This window comes from Canis lupus, chromosome 17, assembly GCF_003254725.2.
Source record: "Canis lupus dingo isolate Sandy chromosome 17, ASM325472v2, whole genome shotgun sequence".
Taxonomy (NCBI): domain Eukaryota; kingdom Metazoa; phylum Chordata; class Mammalia; order Carnivora; family Canidae; genus Canis; species Canis lupus.
In genome coordinates this window covers 52463115-52479149 of record NC_064259.1, presented here as the reverse complement: position 1 = coordinate 52479149, position 16035 = coordinate 52463115, and the positions used below count along the sequence as shown (strand labels likewise).

At 42.8% G+C, this 16035-nt stretch overlaps 3 protein-coding genes across 7 annotated transcripts in view; 2 read left to right on the top strand and 1 right to left on the bottom strand.

The window, feature by feature from the left end:
• Positions 1 to 610: 610 nt before the first annotated feature.
• Positions 611 to 11385, bottom strand: LOC112664168 (basic proline-rich protein-like). Its single transcript, XM_049095355.1, has 3 exons — positions 11364 to 11385; positions 1347 to 2383; positions 611 to 1136 (listed from the first exon to the last, which is right to left on the bottom strand). The coding sequence occupies exons 1-2, from the start codon at positions 11383 to 11385 to the stop codon at positions 1608 to 1610; spliced, it is 798 nt and encodes a 265-aa protein (XP_048951312.1). The 3' UTR covers positions 611 to 1136; positions 1347 to 1607.
• DENND2C (DENN domain containing 2C) overlaps positions 1903 to 16035 on the top strand; it is an 83171-nt gene continuing 69038 nt past the window's right edge. For 2 of the 5 annotated variants that reach the window (XM_035700629.2, XM_049095526.1), the window contains exon 1: positions 1919 to 2009. The gene's annotated coding sequence lies outside the window, so the exon portion shown is untranslated. Of the gene's footprint in view, positions 2010 to 16035 lie in introns of all 5 variants that reach the window. The other 3 variants (XM_025453438.3, XM_049095527.1, XM_049095525.1) reach the window with 3 other exon arrangements.
• Positions 8230 to 15740, top strand: LOC112664167 (cyclin-dependent kinase 2-associated protein 1-like). Its single transcript, XM_049095531.1, has one exon. It carries the CDS (start codon positions 12963 to 12965, stop codon positions 13308 to 13310), a length of 348 nt encoding a protein of 115 aa, XP_048951488.1. The 5' UTR covers positions 8230 to 12962; the 3' UTR covers positions 13311 to 15740.

Here is a 16035-nt window from a genome sequence, read left to right as displayed (position 1 = left end):
TGCCTGTTTACTCAAGGCCAGGTAGAATTCCAATTAGCTAGACTATACTTCTACACATACAACTGTGTTGCCATCTAGTGGCTGGGCTGATAGTAATTATTAAAGAACTACTGATTGAACAGCTCAAGTATCAGGTACAATTTACACAACAAAGGTATCAAGAATAAGATTTCATTTCTACTCTCAAGTTGTTCACAGTGTGAAGTGGTAGGATGGGTGGATACAAATGTGAAAAAGAAGATTTTAAAACATCTCAGTGGGTAAAGACTTTTCAAATGGAAAAAAAAATTAAAGGCAAATTCCTGCTTGTTTCCACATTCTATACAAGTAACCCTAAGCATGGGTGTGATCCTGACTGCGTGTTTATACTAGTCCTAGTGTAAGAATCCTCTCTCTGGTTTCTGAAGTTGAACTCTGTTTACTGAGTATTTAAGTCCCTTAGAGAACCTGATTTGATTTTACCTTGTCCTCTATGTCATCAAAGTAATACAGATTGCTAAGACTTAAAAGGCATTCTATTCTCAGACTTAAAAGGCATTCTCAGACTTAAAAGGCATTAACTACTGTCAGTTATATCTCCATCTTACCCATGAGGGGGCAGTAGAATACATACATCTTAATTCTTTTATTACAGCCATAGAACCTAGGCCAGATTTGATTTTATATTTGGGTACTTGGAATTCATTTGGCCTCATTTTGCCAAATAATTTTCCTGAATGCAAAGTCTGAACTCTGAAATCAATTTGAATTTTGAAATAAGTTTTAAAATCACACCATTCTAGTTTAAAAGTTCATCTTGAACAACTGTTTGGGAAGTTTTCTAAATATAGGAAGATTTGGGGAGGCTGAGGGGGGTAGTCCATGAAGATCATTGTTCAGAATTTACTACAAACAATATTGACATTCATTTCCTCATCAAGACACGATTTTTTAAATGTCTTGTCAATACTTTTTTTTTTTTTTTCTCTCCCATCATAGAAGGCAATTCCTGTTTCATTGTCCACAGCTCATAGTTTCACAATGGTGTGGGGCATGCGGCTTTTACTGCTTTGGCTAAGTTGGCTTGTGACAGTCATCTGTGATGTGTAACTAAACACCTCTCTTCCTGGCAGGCAGTCTTCTATTTTGGTACCTCTCTGTGAACAGATGTAGGAAGATTTTGGTCATCAGACCCTAGAGACTCTGGTGGGGTGCGGTGGGGTGGGGTGGGGTGAGGTGGAATGGGGCGGGACGAGGTGGGGTGGGGTGGTTACCGAGTGCCTGGGAAACAGGCTCAACGCATCCGGACTCGCAGCCTCAGTGAAACTGGGCTGCCGCTCGCGGTGGGCACCGCGCCATGCACATACCTGAGCAAGAGCGTGTAGGAGGCGTAGTGCCTAGGCGTGTGTATCGCAACAGGGCGTGGGGGCCGACCTCAGGCACTGGGAGTATCAAAGGCCTCCCAGTGCTGGGGCTTCAAACCTCAGGCGTTCGGAGCGTTATTTGCATCTACTTTCCAAGGTGGCACTGGACTGCAACTGCGGTGGCAGGAGAGAGTTTTATGGTTTCCTTGAACGAGGTGCCATTTGGATTCCTCGATCAACTAGGTGGCTGTGGAGCGTCAGCTTTCATGTGAAGTTCAGGTCCATCGCCGTGGGGCTAGTAGGGCCGCAGGCACGGCGACCCCATGGGGCTCTGGCTTGAGGCCTCTGCCTGCGGCGGGGCGGCGGGGCGGCGGGGGCGTCCGGGGGCGTCCGGGGTCCGGGGCACGGTTCCGGCTCCGCGCGGGCTCGCACGGGGAGGTCCGCCTCTCGACGGTTCCCGGGCGGTGCCGGGGGCGGGCCGAGGCGTGGGGGCGCAGAGAGGAGCCAATAAGAGCCGGGGTGGGCCGGGCGGGGGCGGGGCCTCGGCGGGGCCTGCGGGGGCGGGACGGAGCCGACCGCGAGTGCGAGCGCGGGGACCTGGCGCCTCGGCGGAGGGACGGGAGCTGCGCGGCGCGGCCGCGGGGGCGGCGTGGACGCCGAGGGCAGGTAGGCGCGGGGCGGCGCGGGGCGGCGCGGGGCGGGCTCTGCTGCGGCCGGGGGCCTCGCTCCCTCGCGGCGGTGGGGGTCGCTCACCGGGCGTCGGGCGTCGGGCGCGCGGAGGGGTCGGCGCCGAGGTGTGGGGTCTGGGCTCCCCTGGCCCCGGGGGACCGCGACGACGGGCCCCGGGAGCCCTGCGGGCGGGCCGCGGCGGCTGTGGCGGAGCCCGCGGGGCGTCTCGGCGCCGCTCACCCACGTCGGGGGCCGGGAGTGCGCTGCGGGGCGGGGGCGCCCTCCACCAGGAGCCGCGCTGGGAGCCTGAGCGTCCGCGGGCTGAGGCGGTGCACTTTTACGCGTTTCTTGCTTTTTTCTGAGTTTTGATTCTTAACAGAATCTGACGAGCACAGCATGGAAAGTCGGTAGAATTTTGATCTTACAATCGGACAATGGAAACTCCAAGAACTTTTGAGTAACTGGGATCGCGGATGGTGATTCGATGAGTCAGGGGCCGGAGTGGCGGCCAGGACCACAGAACAGATGCGATACCTCGGGCGGGTCGGCTTTTCTGGGCCTCTTTTCCTCAACTGGAAATCTGGGATGCTCACGCCCAGGGGTGTTCTGAGGGTCAAAGGAGATAAATGAGAGCAATCCGTAAATAAATGTTAGGTTTTGTCATTTGTGCACCGGCAGCAGGCATATTCTGTAAAGCAACTACTAAATGCCGGGCGCACGGTGGGCACTCTGTAAACCTTTATCCCAAAGCTAGTGTTTCACCTCCGGTGTTTTAGATAAAGCCCAAAATCTCTGTTACTGAGTAAATAAATTGTTTAACCCCCCCCCCCCCCATCACCATTGTTTGGAGTGTGGTCCATTTTTAACTGATCAATGAACTTTTCTAGAATGGCACATATTATCCACGCACTGTTACTGAATTATTTATCCTTAAGTTCGGTACCAAATAATCTTTTTTTTTTTTTTAAGATTTTTAATTTATTTATTTATGAGAGACACACACACACACACAGAGACAGAGACACAGAGGGAGAAGCAGGCTCCATGCAGGGAACCCGACGTGGGACTCAATCCCAGGTCTCCAGGATCAGGCCCTGGGCTGAAGGCGGTGCTAAACTGCTGAGCCACCCAGGAATCCCCTCAAATAATCTTTTTTGCTTTAAGTAATTATACTTTGTTACCTAGTAAAGTAAGCTGGGAGTATTGCTTCAAATCAAGACTTTCATAAGATTTTAGTCCTTCAAAACAAAATTAATGTGTAGCTCTTTTTTTTTTTTTTTGGTACAATCTTTATTATAGATATTTGCTTTCTTTTCCTTGGGTATGAAGGAGTGAGGGGTTTTAGGGAGAAAGTGGAAGTAAAAAAGGGAATAGCAGTTTGTAACCAGCAGACATTTACTGGGGATACTTGTAGGTGTGTTCTGAAGTAGTTTCCCAGGCAGAAACCAGGAAATGTAGTAATTGTGTCTGGTGGCCTTTCGTTAGCGTTTTTATGTTGACGGTGGCAATAGATTTCTTAAGATGCAGATCTAAAGGAACAGTGTTAGTGTTTTTGATGTGACAATAATAGAATTTTCTAAACCTGGGAATTGCATTTTAAATGATCTATAACATGTCTTCTAGACAAGAATTTTAGACCATTGGATAGATACCATTGGTTAAGAGCAAATCAGATGGTGTAGAGGGAAAGTTCCTAGTGAATATAATTTTTGTGTTGTCTTAAAAGCTTTACGTTTCAGCAGTTCAGTGGAAGATGAGTGTTTTGAAACTACTTAAAACATCATTTTAAATATGTACTCCATATATAAATTTTGCTGTAATTTAAATTTGCCGCTCTTGGAGGTCTGAAGCCTTTATGGTCACATTGTTTATTGAGCATCTGTTATATTCGAAGGCACAGTTTTAGCGCTTCCCTAGTATTCCTGTATGAGCAGAATACAATTCCTTCCTTCTAGGACATTAACACTACCAAGTGGGCTAAAATAAGTAGCAAGAAAACTGTTTTTAAAACTGATGATTACACCAGTCAGTATTTATTGGGACCTACTCTGAGCCAGGCAGTATTCTAAATTCTCTACATGGATTAGCTTATTTAATCCTTACAACAGCACCATGAGAGGTGTCATTATTTTGGTGTCCTCATTGAGAGACATGAGGTTGAGTAACACCCCTATCAAACAGCCTAGGCAGCAGAGCTAGTATTCAGACCAGTTAGACTCCAGAAGTCCTAATCCAAACTTTTGCATTATACTGAATTTCAAGTTCTGTGAGTGAAATACTGATAAAATCCAATGTGTATTTAAAAGAGAGTTCTAGAAATAACTTCTTCACAAAGGAGAGAAAGAGACATAGAAAGAAACTGGTGTTGGGGATCCCTGGGTGGCTCAGCACTTTAGCGCCTGCCTTTGGCCCAGGGCATGATCCTGGAGTCCCAGAATCAAGTCCCAGGATCCAGTCCCAGGATCCAGTCCCAGGTCAGGCTCCCTGCATGGAGCCTGCTTTTTCCCTCTGCCTGCGTCTCTGCCTCTCTTTCTCTTTCTCTCTGTCTCTCATGAATAAATAAATAAATAGAATCTTAAAAAGAAAAAAAGAAAGAAACTGGTGTTACAAGATGTGGATGGAGGTTTGTCCAAGCCACAATTTAATTATATTTTGTATAGAAGACTATTACCCCACCCCCACCCCCACCACCCATGAATGACTTGGGATTCTTTCTGTTTCTAAACTTGCAGTCACAGTGCTCCTGGGTGGCTCGATGGTTAAGTGTCTGCCCTTTGGCTCAGGTCATGATCCCAGGGTCCTGGGATCGAGTCCCCTATCAGGTTCCCTGCTTTGTGGGGAACCTGTTTCTCCTTTTCCTCTCTTCTTGTGCTCTATCTCTGTGTCTCTCTCTCAAATAAAATCTTAAAAAAAAAAAAAAAAAAAGAAAAAAAAACCTCAGTCACTCATACTACAATTATGGCATTATCTTATCAATAGAAGAAGTGATTATTTTTCAACAAGAAGTTTAAAATGTCTGTTCTCAGACCATAGGTTAAATGTTAGATTCAAGAAAAGACGCTTCCCTGCCTTCAAGAAGCTTATAACCAGACATGTAAAGGAGTCCCTGCAATTTTAGTGTGCTGAGTTATATAGAGATAGAATTTAGTGGGAACAATGATGAGGGAAAATAATTCTATATATGATAAGGAGGAAGATTAGAGAGAAGATACCATAATTGAATTTGGCTTTGAAGGGTGAATAAGAGTTAACTGAGTCAGGGAAGGGAGCAGAAGATATGGATGATGTGAAAGTATATGGCATTTGTGAGGAATATGTTGTAGTTTATTGACTAAAGGTCAGAGTTTATGGAGGTGAGAAGCTGGGCTAGAGGGCATGGTGCCTGGAAATAACCTAGAAAAAGAAATATGCTGAGCTTGCTTGCTAACTGGGTTAGGATCACTGAAATTGCTAGAAATGAGGTAAGCATTGGGGTTTTGGTGCCTCTCATTTGGAATAATGAAGATTTGTCCAGTTTGGCAAAATCTCTCACTATAGAATGTGTTAAAGGTGGTTTTAAAACTTTAAAATAGGGGCAGCCCGGGTGGCTCAGCGGTTTAGCGCCGCCTTCAGCCCAGGGCCTGATTCTGGAGACCTGGGATTGAGTCCCACGTCAGGCTCCATACAGGGAGCCTCTGCCTTCGCCCCCCCCCCCCCCCCCCCCCCCGTCTCTCATGAATAAATAAATAAAATATTTTAAAAAGAGAGAGAGAGAGAGAGAGAGAGAGAGAAAAGTCTGCTGGTGCCACAGAGTAAAAAGCTTGTGTTTCATGCTGGGAACTTTGGACTTGATTCTAAAGACAATAGAGAGCCAGGGAAGGATTTGAGGTAATGAAGACAGATAACATGGTGGGGTATGGATGGAGGCTGGACTGGATGGAGACAAGCAAAAGGTAGAGAGATAAGTTAGGAGGCTAATGGTATTGAAATGGTCCAGATAAGAGAGGATAAATAAGGGCCTGGAGCGGAAAAATCCTCATAGAGGTGAAGAGGAGAGGACAGGATGATCAAGATACAGAATTGACTCTGCTTAAAAAGTGATTGGCTTTGGAGGTGAACAGAAAAGTAAATGACTTCGTTTCTTGGCTTGGGAAACTGGATAGAGGAACTTGTTTTATTTTTTTTCTTGTGGGAGGAAGAGCACTGTTTCAGTTTTGAACATGCTGAGTTTGAAGTGCCTCTGGACACTTAAGGTAGAAATGTCAGGGGGGATCAAGAGCCTAGGAGGAGGCTGAGATTAGTGATGCAAATTTCAGAGTTAACCAGTAAAGTGGTCATTGAAACCTTAAGAGCAGATGAAATTGCTCAGGGAAAGCATATGGAATTAGAAATGAAGAGGGCCAGGGATAAATGGTTTGCTTTGTTTGAGTGAAAAGAATTATTGATTGATTTATTGATGCTAATTTTGTCTTCTAAATTGTGATTATAAATCAATAATATGGGTTTTAATTGAAGGATTAAGCAGCAATTTTTACAACCCAATGAATCCTGTTCTTTTAAAACTTTATTTGGGGGTCATGCCTGGCTGGTTTGGGATTTTGAGTTCGGGCCCCATGTTGGGTATAGAGATTACTTCAAAATAAAATATAAAAGTAAATAAAAAATAAACTACATAAAATAATATTTTATTTGGGAGTCACTCATTAATTCCAAAAGCATATTGCCTGAAGTATTATCAGAGTTCCTCTTTGTAAAAATAACACAACTTTACAGCATATTCACAGCCACACAGGAAAGTAGATCTTCTAGTTTTATTACAGAATTACTTTTCCTCCTCTGTTCTTTCTTCCTTCCTTTCTTCCTTTCTTTCTTTCTTTTTGACTCACGACCCTGAGACCAAGACCTGAGCTAGGATCAGAAATCTGATGCATAACTGACTGAGCCACCCAGGTGCTCCCCTTCCTCTGTGCTTTGTATTTCTATGCCTATATAGCTTATATACCTTTAGTCAAAGCTATGAAAACATGACTATACCTTCACGTGATTGGAAGTCAGAGATACTGCTTTTTTTTTTTTCAGAAGAGATCTTCACTTCCCATAAATATATACATATTTTTTAAGATTTCATTTATTTATTCATGAGAGACACAAAAACACAGGCAGAGGGCAGCCCTGGTGGCTCAGCGGTTTAAGCGCCGCCTTCAGTCCAGGGCGTGATCCTGCAGACCCGGGATCAAGTCCCACATCGGGCTCCCTGCATGGAGCCTGCTTCTCCCTCTGCCTGTGTCTCTGCCTCTCTCTCTCTGTGTCTCTAATGAATAAATAAATAACATCTTTAAAAAAAACACACACACACACATACAGGCAGAGGAAGAAGCAGGCTTCTTGTAGGGAGCTCCATCTGGGACTTGATCCAGGGACTCTGGCTGGGATCACATCCTGAGCTGAAGGCAGACACACTCAACTGCTGAGCCACCCAGGCATCCCAAATATAGATTTTTTATTAAAGATTTTATTTGTCCACGAGAGACATAGAAGGAGAGAGAGGAGGCAGAGACACAGGCAGAGGGAGAAGCAGGCTCCTTGCAGGGAGCCCGACTGTGGGACTCAATCCTGGGTCTCCAGGATCACACCCTGGGCTGAAGGCGTTGCTAAACTGCTGAGCCACCCGGGCTGCCCCCAAATATAGATTATTAATAAATGTTTGTTGGTTGATTCATCTTGATAACCAATCTTATTCAACTTTGGCTCCAAGTGGCTTACCCATCTCCAAAATTCATACTCACTTTCAAAGAATGAAGATTTGCCATGACTGAAGAGACTCAAAAGAATGTGTTATGGCTTTGAAAGCATTTTCAAAAACAGACTCAAAAATATTTTCCTAATTTGTAGTATCATTCAAATAAATGTATGGTCTCTTAAGGCAGGGAATGGCAAACTTTTTCTGTAAAGGGCTAGATAGTAAATATTTTAGACTCTGTGGGCCATACATCTCTCTAAGTACTCAATTCTGCTGAAAAGAGCCAGAGACAATACTTCAATAAATGAGCATGGGCTGTGTTCCAATAAAAATTTATTTACGGACACTGAAATTTGAATTTCATATAATTTTCATGTGTCACAGAATATTATGCTTTTTTAATTTTTTTTCAGCCGTTTAAAAATCATAAAAACCAGTCTTTTCTCAGAGACCATACAAATACAAGTGGTGGGCCACATTTGGCTGATCCTCTCATAAGGGGTGTTCTTTTCAAGTATTTAGATTTGTAAGTTGAGTTAAAAAAATTTTAAAAAGTTCTTCAACGTTGCACCTCCTGCAGGCAACATGAAAATTTTAAATTCATCCCTCCATATGTCATATAGAGTAGGTGGAATGTATTCCCTTTATTGTTTTGGGACCTGAGATACAGAGAAATAGACTAAGTAGTACAATGTCAGGACCAAAACTATGTTTGAAAATATATTTCAGTATTCAGTGCTCCTCATTAAACCAGTAAAATAGTGATCTGTTTGCCTCAATTAAAGTGGGGAATATTGAACACTGCGTGGAATAAAAAACCAAAACTTGAAGGAGTGCCTGCACTGGGACCCAGAGGGTTAGACAGGATGGAATCTTTTTTGTCTTTTTCCTCTCTGACTTAAATGAGTAATTTTTATCCTGAGGAAAAGAAAACATGAAGTTTTCCTCTTCACTTCTTAGGCATTATAGCAGATTGTAAGATTGGAGGATTAAGTAGTAAATCATGGTGAGATAGGAGAAGGAAATACAAAGGACTTACTTTGTAAGCTAGATGTATAAACATCTAGCTATCCCAGATGTTTCTCTTGCATTCTCTATTTTTGAGGAAGAAATTCAGTATTTTTTTCCTTATTAGATTCCTGGATAGCAGCCTGAAAATAGACTTTTTGGCATTCAGTTCAGGCAGCATAAAGCCACTTATATTAGTTAAAGGTTATCATTTATGCTCTATTTTTTTTAAAAAGATTTTATTTATTTATTTGAGAGAGAAAGCAAAAGAACACAAGCAGAGGGGAGGGGTAGAGGAGAGAGAGAAACAGACTCCCCTGCAAAGCAGGAAGCCCAACCCTGTGCCCAGGACCCCGAGACCCTGACCTGAGCCAAAGGCAGACATTGAACTGACTGAGCCACCCAGGCACCCCATGCTCTATTTTTTTAAGTTATATTTTGAGGTTTTTATAACAGTGATAAACGTTTTTACAACAGATATAGAGGAAAATTATCAATTTTCCTTTGAAGTTTAAATTCATAGAAATGGCATGTGTCTGGATTTTTTGCTTTGTGGATGTTAAAATTTAGAACAGATTGGGTTATGTGTGTATGATTCTTGCAGCTACTTAGATGTGCTTTTTCTTCTCTTTCTTTTTTTCCACCAGAGTGAAAAAACAAAAAACTCTGGTTATCTAGGATATGTCTGAATTGGTTACTTAGCAATGTGAAGTATAATTTTATTTTGAAATATTTATCTGTATTCTTTAATACTCTGATTATATAAGGGTCTGTTAAGGCCAATGATAAGATGACCTGCTGAGAGGAAATGCCACAGCCTGCTCTGCAACAGTGTTTATTGAAACTCCATTTTCTCTGGTTCCTACTTCAACTGTAAGGGGTAACATGGAACAAAAGAGGAACATTATGTGAATTAAAGGGATGGTCCATTTGCACATGATCATAATGCAGTGGTTCTCATTCCACCGTTCATTTAGACTAGCATAATTCAAGGTCAAGCAAAATGTAGCAAAATCGTAAAATTAAAAAGATACTAGACTTTTCAGTAAGCCTTTTCAAGTATTTTCAAAGAAAAAAAGTAAAATTTTCTCAGTTTTCTTTTCCCAGGACCATTCCTGGGAAAGATTCATTATTGTTTTATTTAGTTGCCTATCACTGGCATAAGAGAAAAATGGCTACATACCTGTTGGAAAAAAATATTCATCTAGAATGCATGGATGTTATGTTTATTACTTTTGATGATAAATCAACTGAACACTAAGATTTCACCTCTTAGCGATGATATACCTCCATTCTGTACCATTATGGGATGTTTCATCAATGCTGATAAGGTGGCTGTAGTCTGGTACAGATACCACAGTCCAAAGTGGTGTGATCACAGATATTCTAAGTTGCACTGGGCTTTTAGTTTGTCAAGAAAATGAATTTTTGTGGCTTAGATCTTCAACTACTCTGAAGAATGATTATATGACATTGCTTATCATCATTTTCTATTAAGACCAAAGAATCCATTGCAAAGTAGAAAGAATGTAGTACTATTTTTGCCATTCACATCAACTTATTGTTTCAACTAGGATTTTCAACCCTGACCCAATTTAAAGCAAAAGAATAAAAGACTCTGTAGTGAACCTGATAAGTATGTACTGTTTTTGTGTTTTTCAGACTGTAATTAATTTATGAACAGGAAAGGTCACTTGTTGCATTACATTGAATCTTTTCTAATTTTAATTTTTATATTACTTATTTTGGAATTTTAGATGTATTTGTATCATGATAACATAATATTTTATGTTAACTTTATGTTTTACTTTATCGTATTGTAGTAAGGGTAATTGTTTTGTGCAACTTCTGTTTCTGAGGTGTGTGTGTGTGCGCGCGTGCGCGTGTGGTGACAACAAATGTATTTCTTGCCCTGGGTTTGGTTAGGACAGTTCATTAAACATTGACCTATAGTGCAGGAGGAAGGACTCGATTCAATAGGCAGTCCTCTCTCACTAAGCAGGCTCCAGAATCTTGGGCATGGTGTGTGCCTAGTCTGTGAAGCCAGGTCAACATATGCTTCTGCTGTTCCTGCCCTTAAATGATCCCTCTTTGATTCCCCCGACCCCAAAAATTTATGATCATTCACCCTATCTCTTCTCCTGTTAATATTATGTGTTCCTACTTTTCTTGTGTTTGTTGATTCCCTTAAGCCCAGTTTCTCCCCAACAAACATGCCTCTCCCCCACAAACATGCCTCTCCTTCACCTGGTATCTGAGACTTCAGTTTTGCCCTCATCATATCACCAGATTGCTTGGCTCCACTGATCTTCCATTATGCACACCAAGAAGCGAGTCTTTCCCCTGAGTGGAGAAAAATCCTAGTTTTCCTGTCTTTGGCCCCAGCTTATTTTGTTCACTCTCATGTCCAGCTTTAGGAGGGAGATGAAGAATCACATAGGCCAGACCCTCTATGAATCATGCTATAACTTCAGTCCAATGTCCAACCATTAAGCAGCTCTTAAAGACTTTATCCTCAAGTAGCCAGGCTTTTTTCTCTAAAATAGCCAGGCTATTTTATTTTCATAGATTAAGGCCTAGTACCTCATGAGCAAGCTTCTCTGACTTGGTATGAGAGAGTTTACCTGACTTGGTCTGAGTCTTCATTATGCTACACACACCCTCTTATCTTTCTTCCACTTCCATCAGAGCTGCCATCCTTCTCCGACTCCTAAGCCTCTTTCTTCCATGAAGAAGCTTCACTGAACTTTCCCCAAGCCCTCTTCCATGTATTTATCCTTCTTTTTTTTGGCTGCACTTTTTAAAAATATATAGGTTTCTTCCCCCAACTTAAAAACATTGTGTTTGAAGTTAATTAGTCCTTTTGTCTTTAATCTTCTCACTGACTTTACAGTAGATGTTGTATCAGTCCTTGCTCCATTTGCTCACTGATTATCTTCCTAAGCTTTAGCTACCTGTTATCTGTCCTTGCTGACCTTTCTCAGTCTTTAGTCTTCTTACTTAGAAGACACTGATGTGCCTCATCCTTTTCTTTTTAGGACATTTTCCTTCCATGGTATCTGTGGTCCACATTATCCTGATCCTGTTAGCTCTCCCTAGGCTTTCGCCCAGTCATTACTTGGTTTTGTCCTTTCTGCTCATTTACAGTTTCCCATCTAGTTTCATGTTTCAGGATGCCTGGGTGGCTCAGTGGTTGAGTGTCTGCCTTGGCTCAGGTCATGATCCTGGGGTCCTGCGATCGAGTCCTGCATTGGGCTCCCCACAGGGAGTCTGCTTCTCCCTCTGCCTGTGTATCTGCCTCTCTCTCACTGTGTCACTCATGGATAAATGAGTAAAATCTTAAAAAAAAAAAAGTTTCATGTTCTCAAAGGTTTAGTTCCTAACTCTTCTTTTTAAGAACTCTCTGCTTAGGGAACCTGGAGATTCTTGCTTCTTTTTTCTACACCATGCCTATCTTAAACTTTCTCTACCTCTGTTTTTTCCCCTCTCAAGTTACTGTCAGCAGGTAATCTCACCTGTAATTTCAAAGGGAGAAGAGCAGTCATCAGAGGGGACATTCATCAGTGTACAGCCCTTCCACCTTCAAATGCACATCCTTACCTTTCTTTCCTCATTCCCTTCTGTTCCAGTGGAAGAGCTGTCCCTCTTCCTGTCACATGCTAATCCCTGCAGCTCCAGTCGGGTGCTGCACCCTCTCTCCCTTTTTGGCTTAGCTCTCAGACCTTTGTTTTTCTCTTCTCTACTGACTCCTTTCTACTAGTGTTTAAACAAGCTTAATTCTTCTCTATTCCCACCCCAAAAAGCTTTCCTGAACCGTGTGTTCCTGGTTAGCTGAACCCTACTCTGTTGTCCACTTGCCTAACGTGGATAAACTCCTTGAAAGGATTGTATCCAGTTGCTGTTCCCATTCTTTTTTTTCCCCATCCACTTCTTAGTTCCTCATGCCATTGACCCTGCTCTTGCCCAGATCCTAATGACCAATAGACACTCAAGTCTTTACCTTTTTAAAAAAATTTTTTAAAAAGATTTTATTTATTTATTCATGAGAGGCACAGAGAGAGAGAGAGAGAGACAGAGACACAGGCAGAGGGAGAAGCAGGCTCCCTGCAGGGAGTTGATCCCAGGACCCCCGGGATCATGACATGAGCCAAAGGCAGACATTGAACCACTGAGCCACCAAGGTATTCCTTTTATAAAATGATTCTTAAAAACCTGTCTTATGGATGTCTTACAAACCGAACTTGGCCGCGCACATGCCCGCCGCCTCCCTCAGCGCCGCTGGGAGTGTCCACCCACCCTCCACCAGTATGGCCACATCCTCCCAGTACCGCCAGCTGCTGAGTGACTACAGGCCACCATCTCTAGGTTATACTCAGGGAACTGGGAACAGCCAGGTACCCCAAAGCAAATATGCTGAGCTGCTGGCCATCATTGAAGAGTTGGGGAAAGAGATTAGACCCACCTATGCAGGGAGCAAGAGCCCCATGGAGAGACTAAAACGAGGCATCATTCACGCCAGAGGACTGGTTCGAGAGTGCTTGGCTGAGACGGAACGGAATGCCAGGTCCTAGCTGCCTATCAGCGTGGAAGGTTTTCCATCTTCTTCCAAGACCAGAAGTTACAGCTCATCTCCCATGTTCAGATGAAACTCTTGTTTTCAAAACGGTAACAGTTTGGTTTCTCCTTCCCGTGTCCCTCCCATGGTTCATGAGTCTCTGAGATTGAGAAATACTTTGCAGTTGACTAGGATTTACATTTTAAATAGGAATTACCCAGGGTTTTTTGTTTTTATTTTTATTTTTATTTTTGAAGCATTTTTATTTTTTTGTTTTCTTTTTTTTAAAGCATTGATTTAAAAGATGCACGTAAAAGATCCCTATCTCACAGCAGATATCCCAGCTCCTTTCATCCTCTTTTTGGAGTAGACTTAAGTTACTCAGATTGTTTTACATTATCTTTCATAAGCTAATACAACTCTGAGGGTTTTGTTTTGAGTGCATACGTTTGCCACATGGTGTGGATTCTGCTTAATGTAACTTCTTTTGAGCTTAATTAAGCATTTGCTTGCATGACTATTAGTGCTTTGAGGTCAATTTAAAAAATGCACAAGTTATAAATACAGAAGAAAGAGCAACCTACCAAACCTAACCTAACAAGAACCCCCCTCCCCCACCAAAATTTTCCTTTCTAAGACTGTGGATTTCAGTTCTGCTTTTCCTGTAAGTTGATCCAAACATCTGGAAGAAAATGACTAAAACTGTTTGCATCTTTGTATGTATTTATTACTTGATGTAATAAAGCTTATTTTCATTAAAAAAAAACTGTTCTATCTATCTATCTATCTATCTATCTATCTATCTATCTATCAAGAGAATGCACACTCACAAACGCAAGCAGGGTGAGGAGGGACAAGGGGAGAGAGAATCCTTAAGCAGACTCCCTGCTGAGTGGGAAGTCTGACACAGAGCTGAATCCAAGGACCCTGAGGTCAAAACCTGAGCCAAAACTGAGAGTCAGTTGCTCAACGACTGAGGCACTCAGGTATTTCTATCTTATTGGACCTTTTGATGGTGTATCTGTCACTATTAACCATTCTTTTCTGTTTGAAGGATTCTCTTCCTTTGGCTTCCATGATTCCACACACTCCTGGCTTTTCTGTCATCTTTTATTTATATTTATGACTGAAATTGCCATCTATAGTGGAAGAGGACTGACCTAGAATGTTCTCCAACTGACCTGTTTTGGATAGTAATGTTTTTGGAATTTATTATGCTTAATTCCAAGAGAGCATGATGATCTGTAAAAGTCACTTTAAAAAATAAAGCATGGAAAAAAAATAAATAAAGCATGGGGCAGCACCTGGGTGGCTCAGTCAGTTGAGTGTCTGCCTTTGGCTCAGGTCATAATCCTAGGGTCCTGGGATTGAGCCCTGCATTAGGCTCCCTGCTCAGCAGGGAGCCTGCTTCTCCCTTTCCCTCTGCCTGTTGCTCCTCCTGCCTGTGCTCTCTTGCTCTCTCTCTGTGTCAAGTAAATAAATAAAATATTCTAAAAATTTTTTTAAAAAGACAGAGTATGATTCTATGGTGATAGAGGATGTGTGGCATGGCATGGTAAGAGATAAATGAGTTTGTAAAGTTTACATGGAAACCACAACGATATGCCACTGCATAACAGAGTGGCCAAAATGGAGAAGACTAACAGTGTAAGTGCTGGGGTCTGAGATTGTGGCAGTCTCTACCACTTAACCATGTGACCATCTCAGCCTCCAGCCACCATGACTTTGCACTGCATCTGTAAGCTTTAGCTCAGTTTATTTTGTGCATCTGTTAGCAAGATGTGTCCTAAGGTATCAGAAAAGCCTAACAGGTTATTTTTGGGGGGTCTGGGAAAGCTCAATTTTCCATGTACATTAATGATAAGTGAGTCTTCACTTGACACCAATTTGGGTTATGAAAGGCTTCACAGAAAGGTTTCCCACTGTGCTTGGGACACCTGAGTGGCTCAGCGGTTGAGCATCTGCCTTCTGCTCAGTGTGTGATCCTGGGGTCCTGGGACCAAGTTCCACATTGGGCTTCCTGTGAAGAGCCTGCTTCTCTCTCTGCCTGTGCCTCTTCCTCTCTTCCTCTCTCTCTGTGTCTCTCATGAATAAATAAATAAAATCTTAAAAAAAAAAAAAAACAAAAAAACAAAAAAACGCTCTACTTTCAGCTGGGGGGAAGCCTGGATTCAGTCAAGGTGTTCTGTTTGAGTAGCTTGTCTGTTACATGTTGGCACCCAGCTAATGGGCTGAAGTCCAGCGTGAGGTTCACTTGTCAATACCCTGTGCCGGTGTGCCCAGCTCTGATGACCCACCAGGCCACCCGTCAGCCTGGCTACCCCTTCACTTTGCTCAGCGCTAACATCCTGTGGTGGGCTGTGCTTCTGCAGGGCCTGCCCTCTTGATCTCATTCAGGCCCCTGCTGGCCACACCAACCGCACTCCTACACGGATGCTGCCCTGGCTTCTCAAGCTCTGGTGCCTCTGATCCCCTGCTCTGGTCTCTCTCGGCTCCTGAGCATCAGGCATGGGTGCCTGCCTTACTCTGTTCCACCAAAGGGCTTTAGGGCTGAATTGTCCAGGGAAGAAGAGGGGAAGGGAAGTAACTTTGTTGCTTCTAAGTGATCATTGTTGGGCCTGAAGGTTAATATATTACAGACCTAATACTTCATGTGTTTTAAATGGCAATTTGAGGAATAAGAGACATGTTTAATAACTATGTGAAAGTAGTTTTACTTTCTGCTGCTTTTATATCATCAA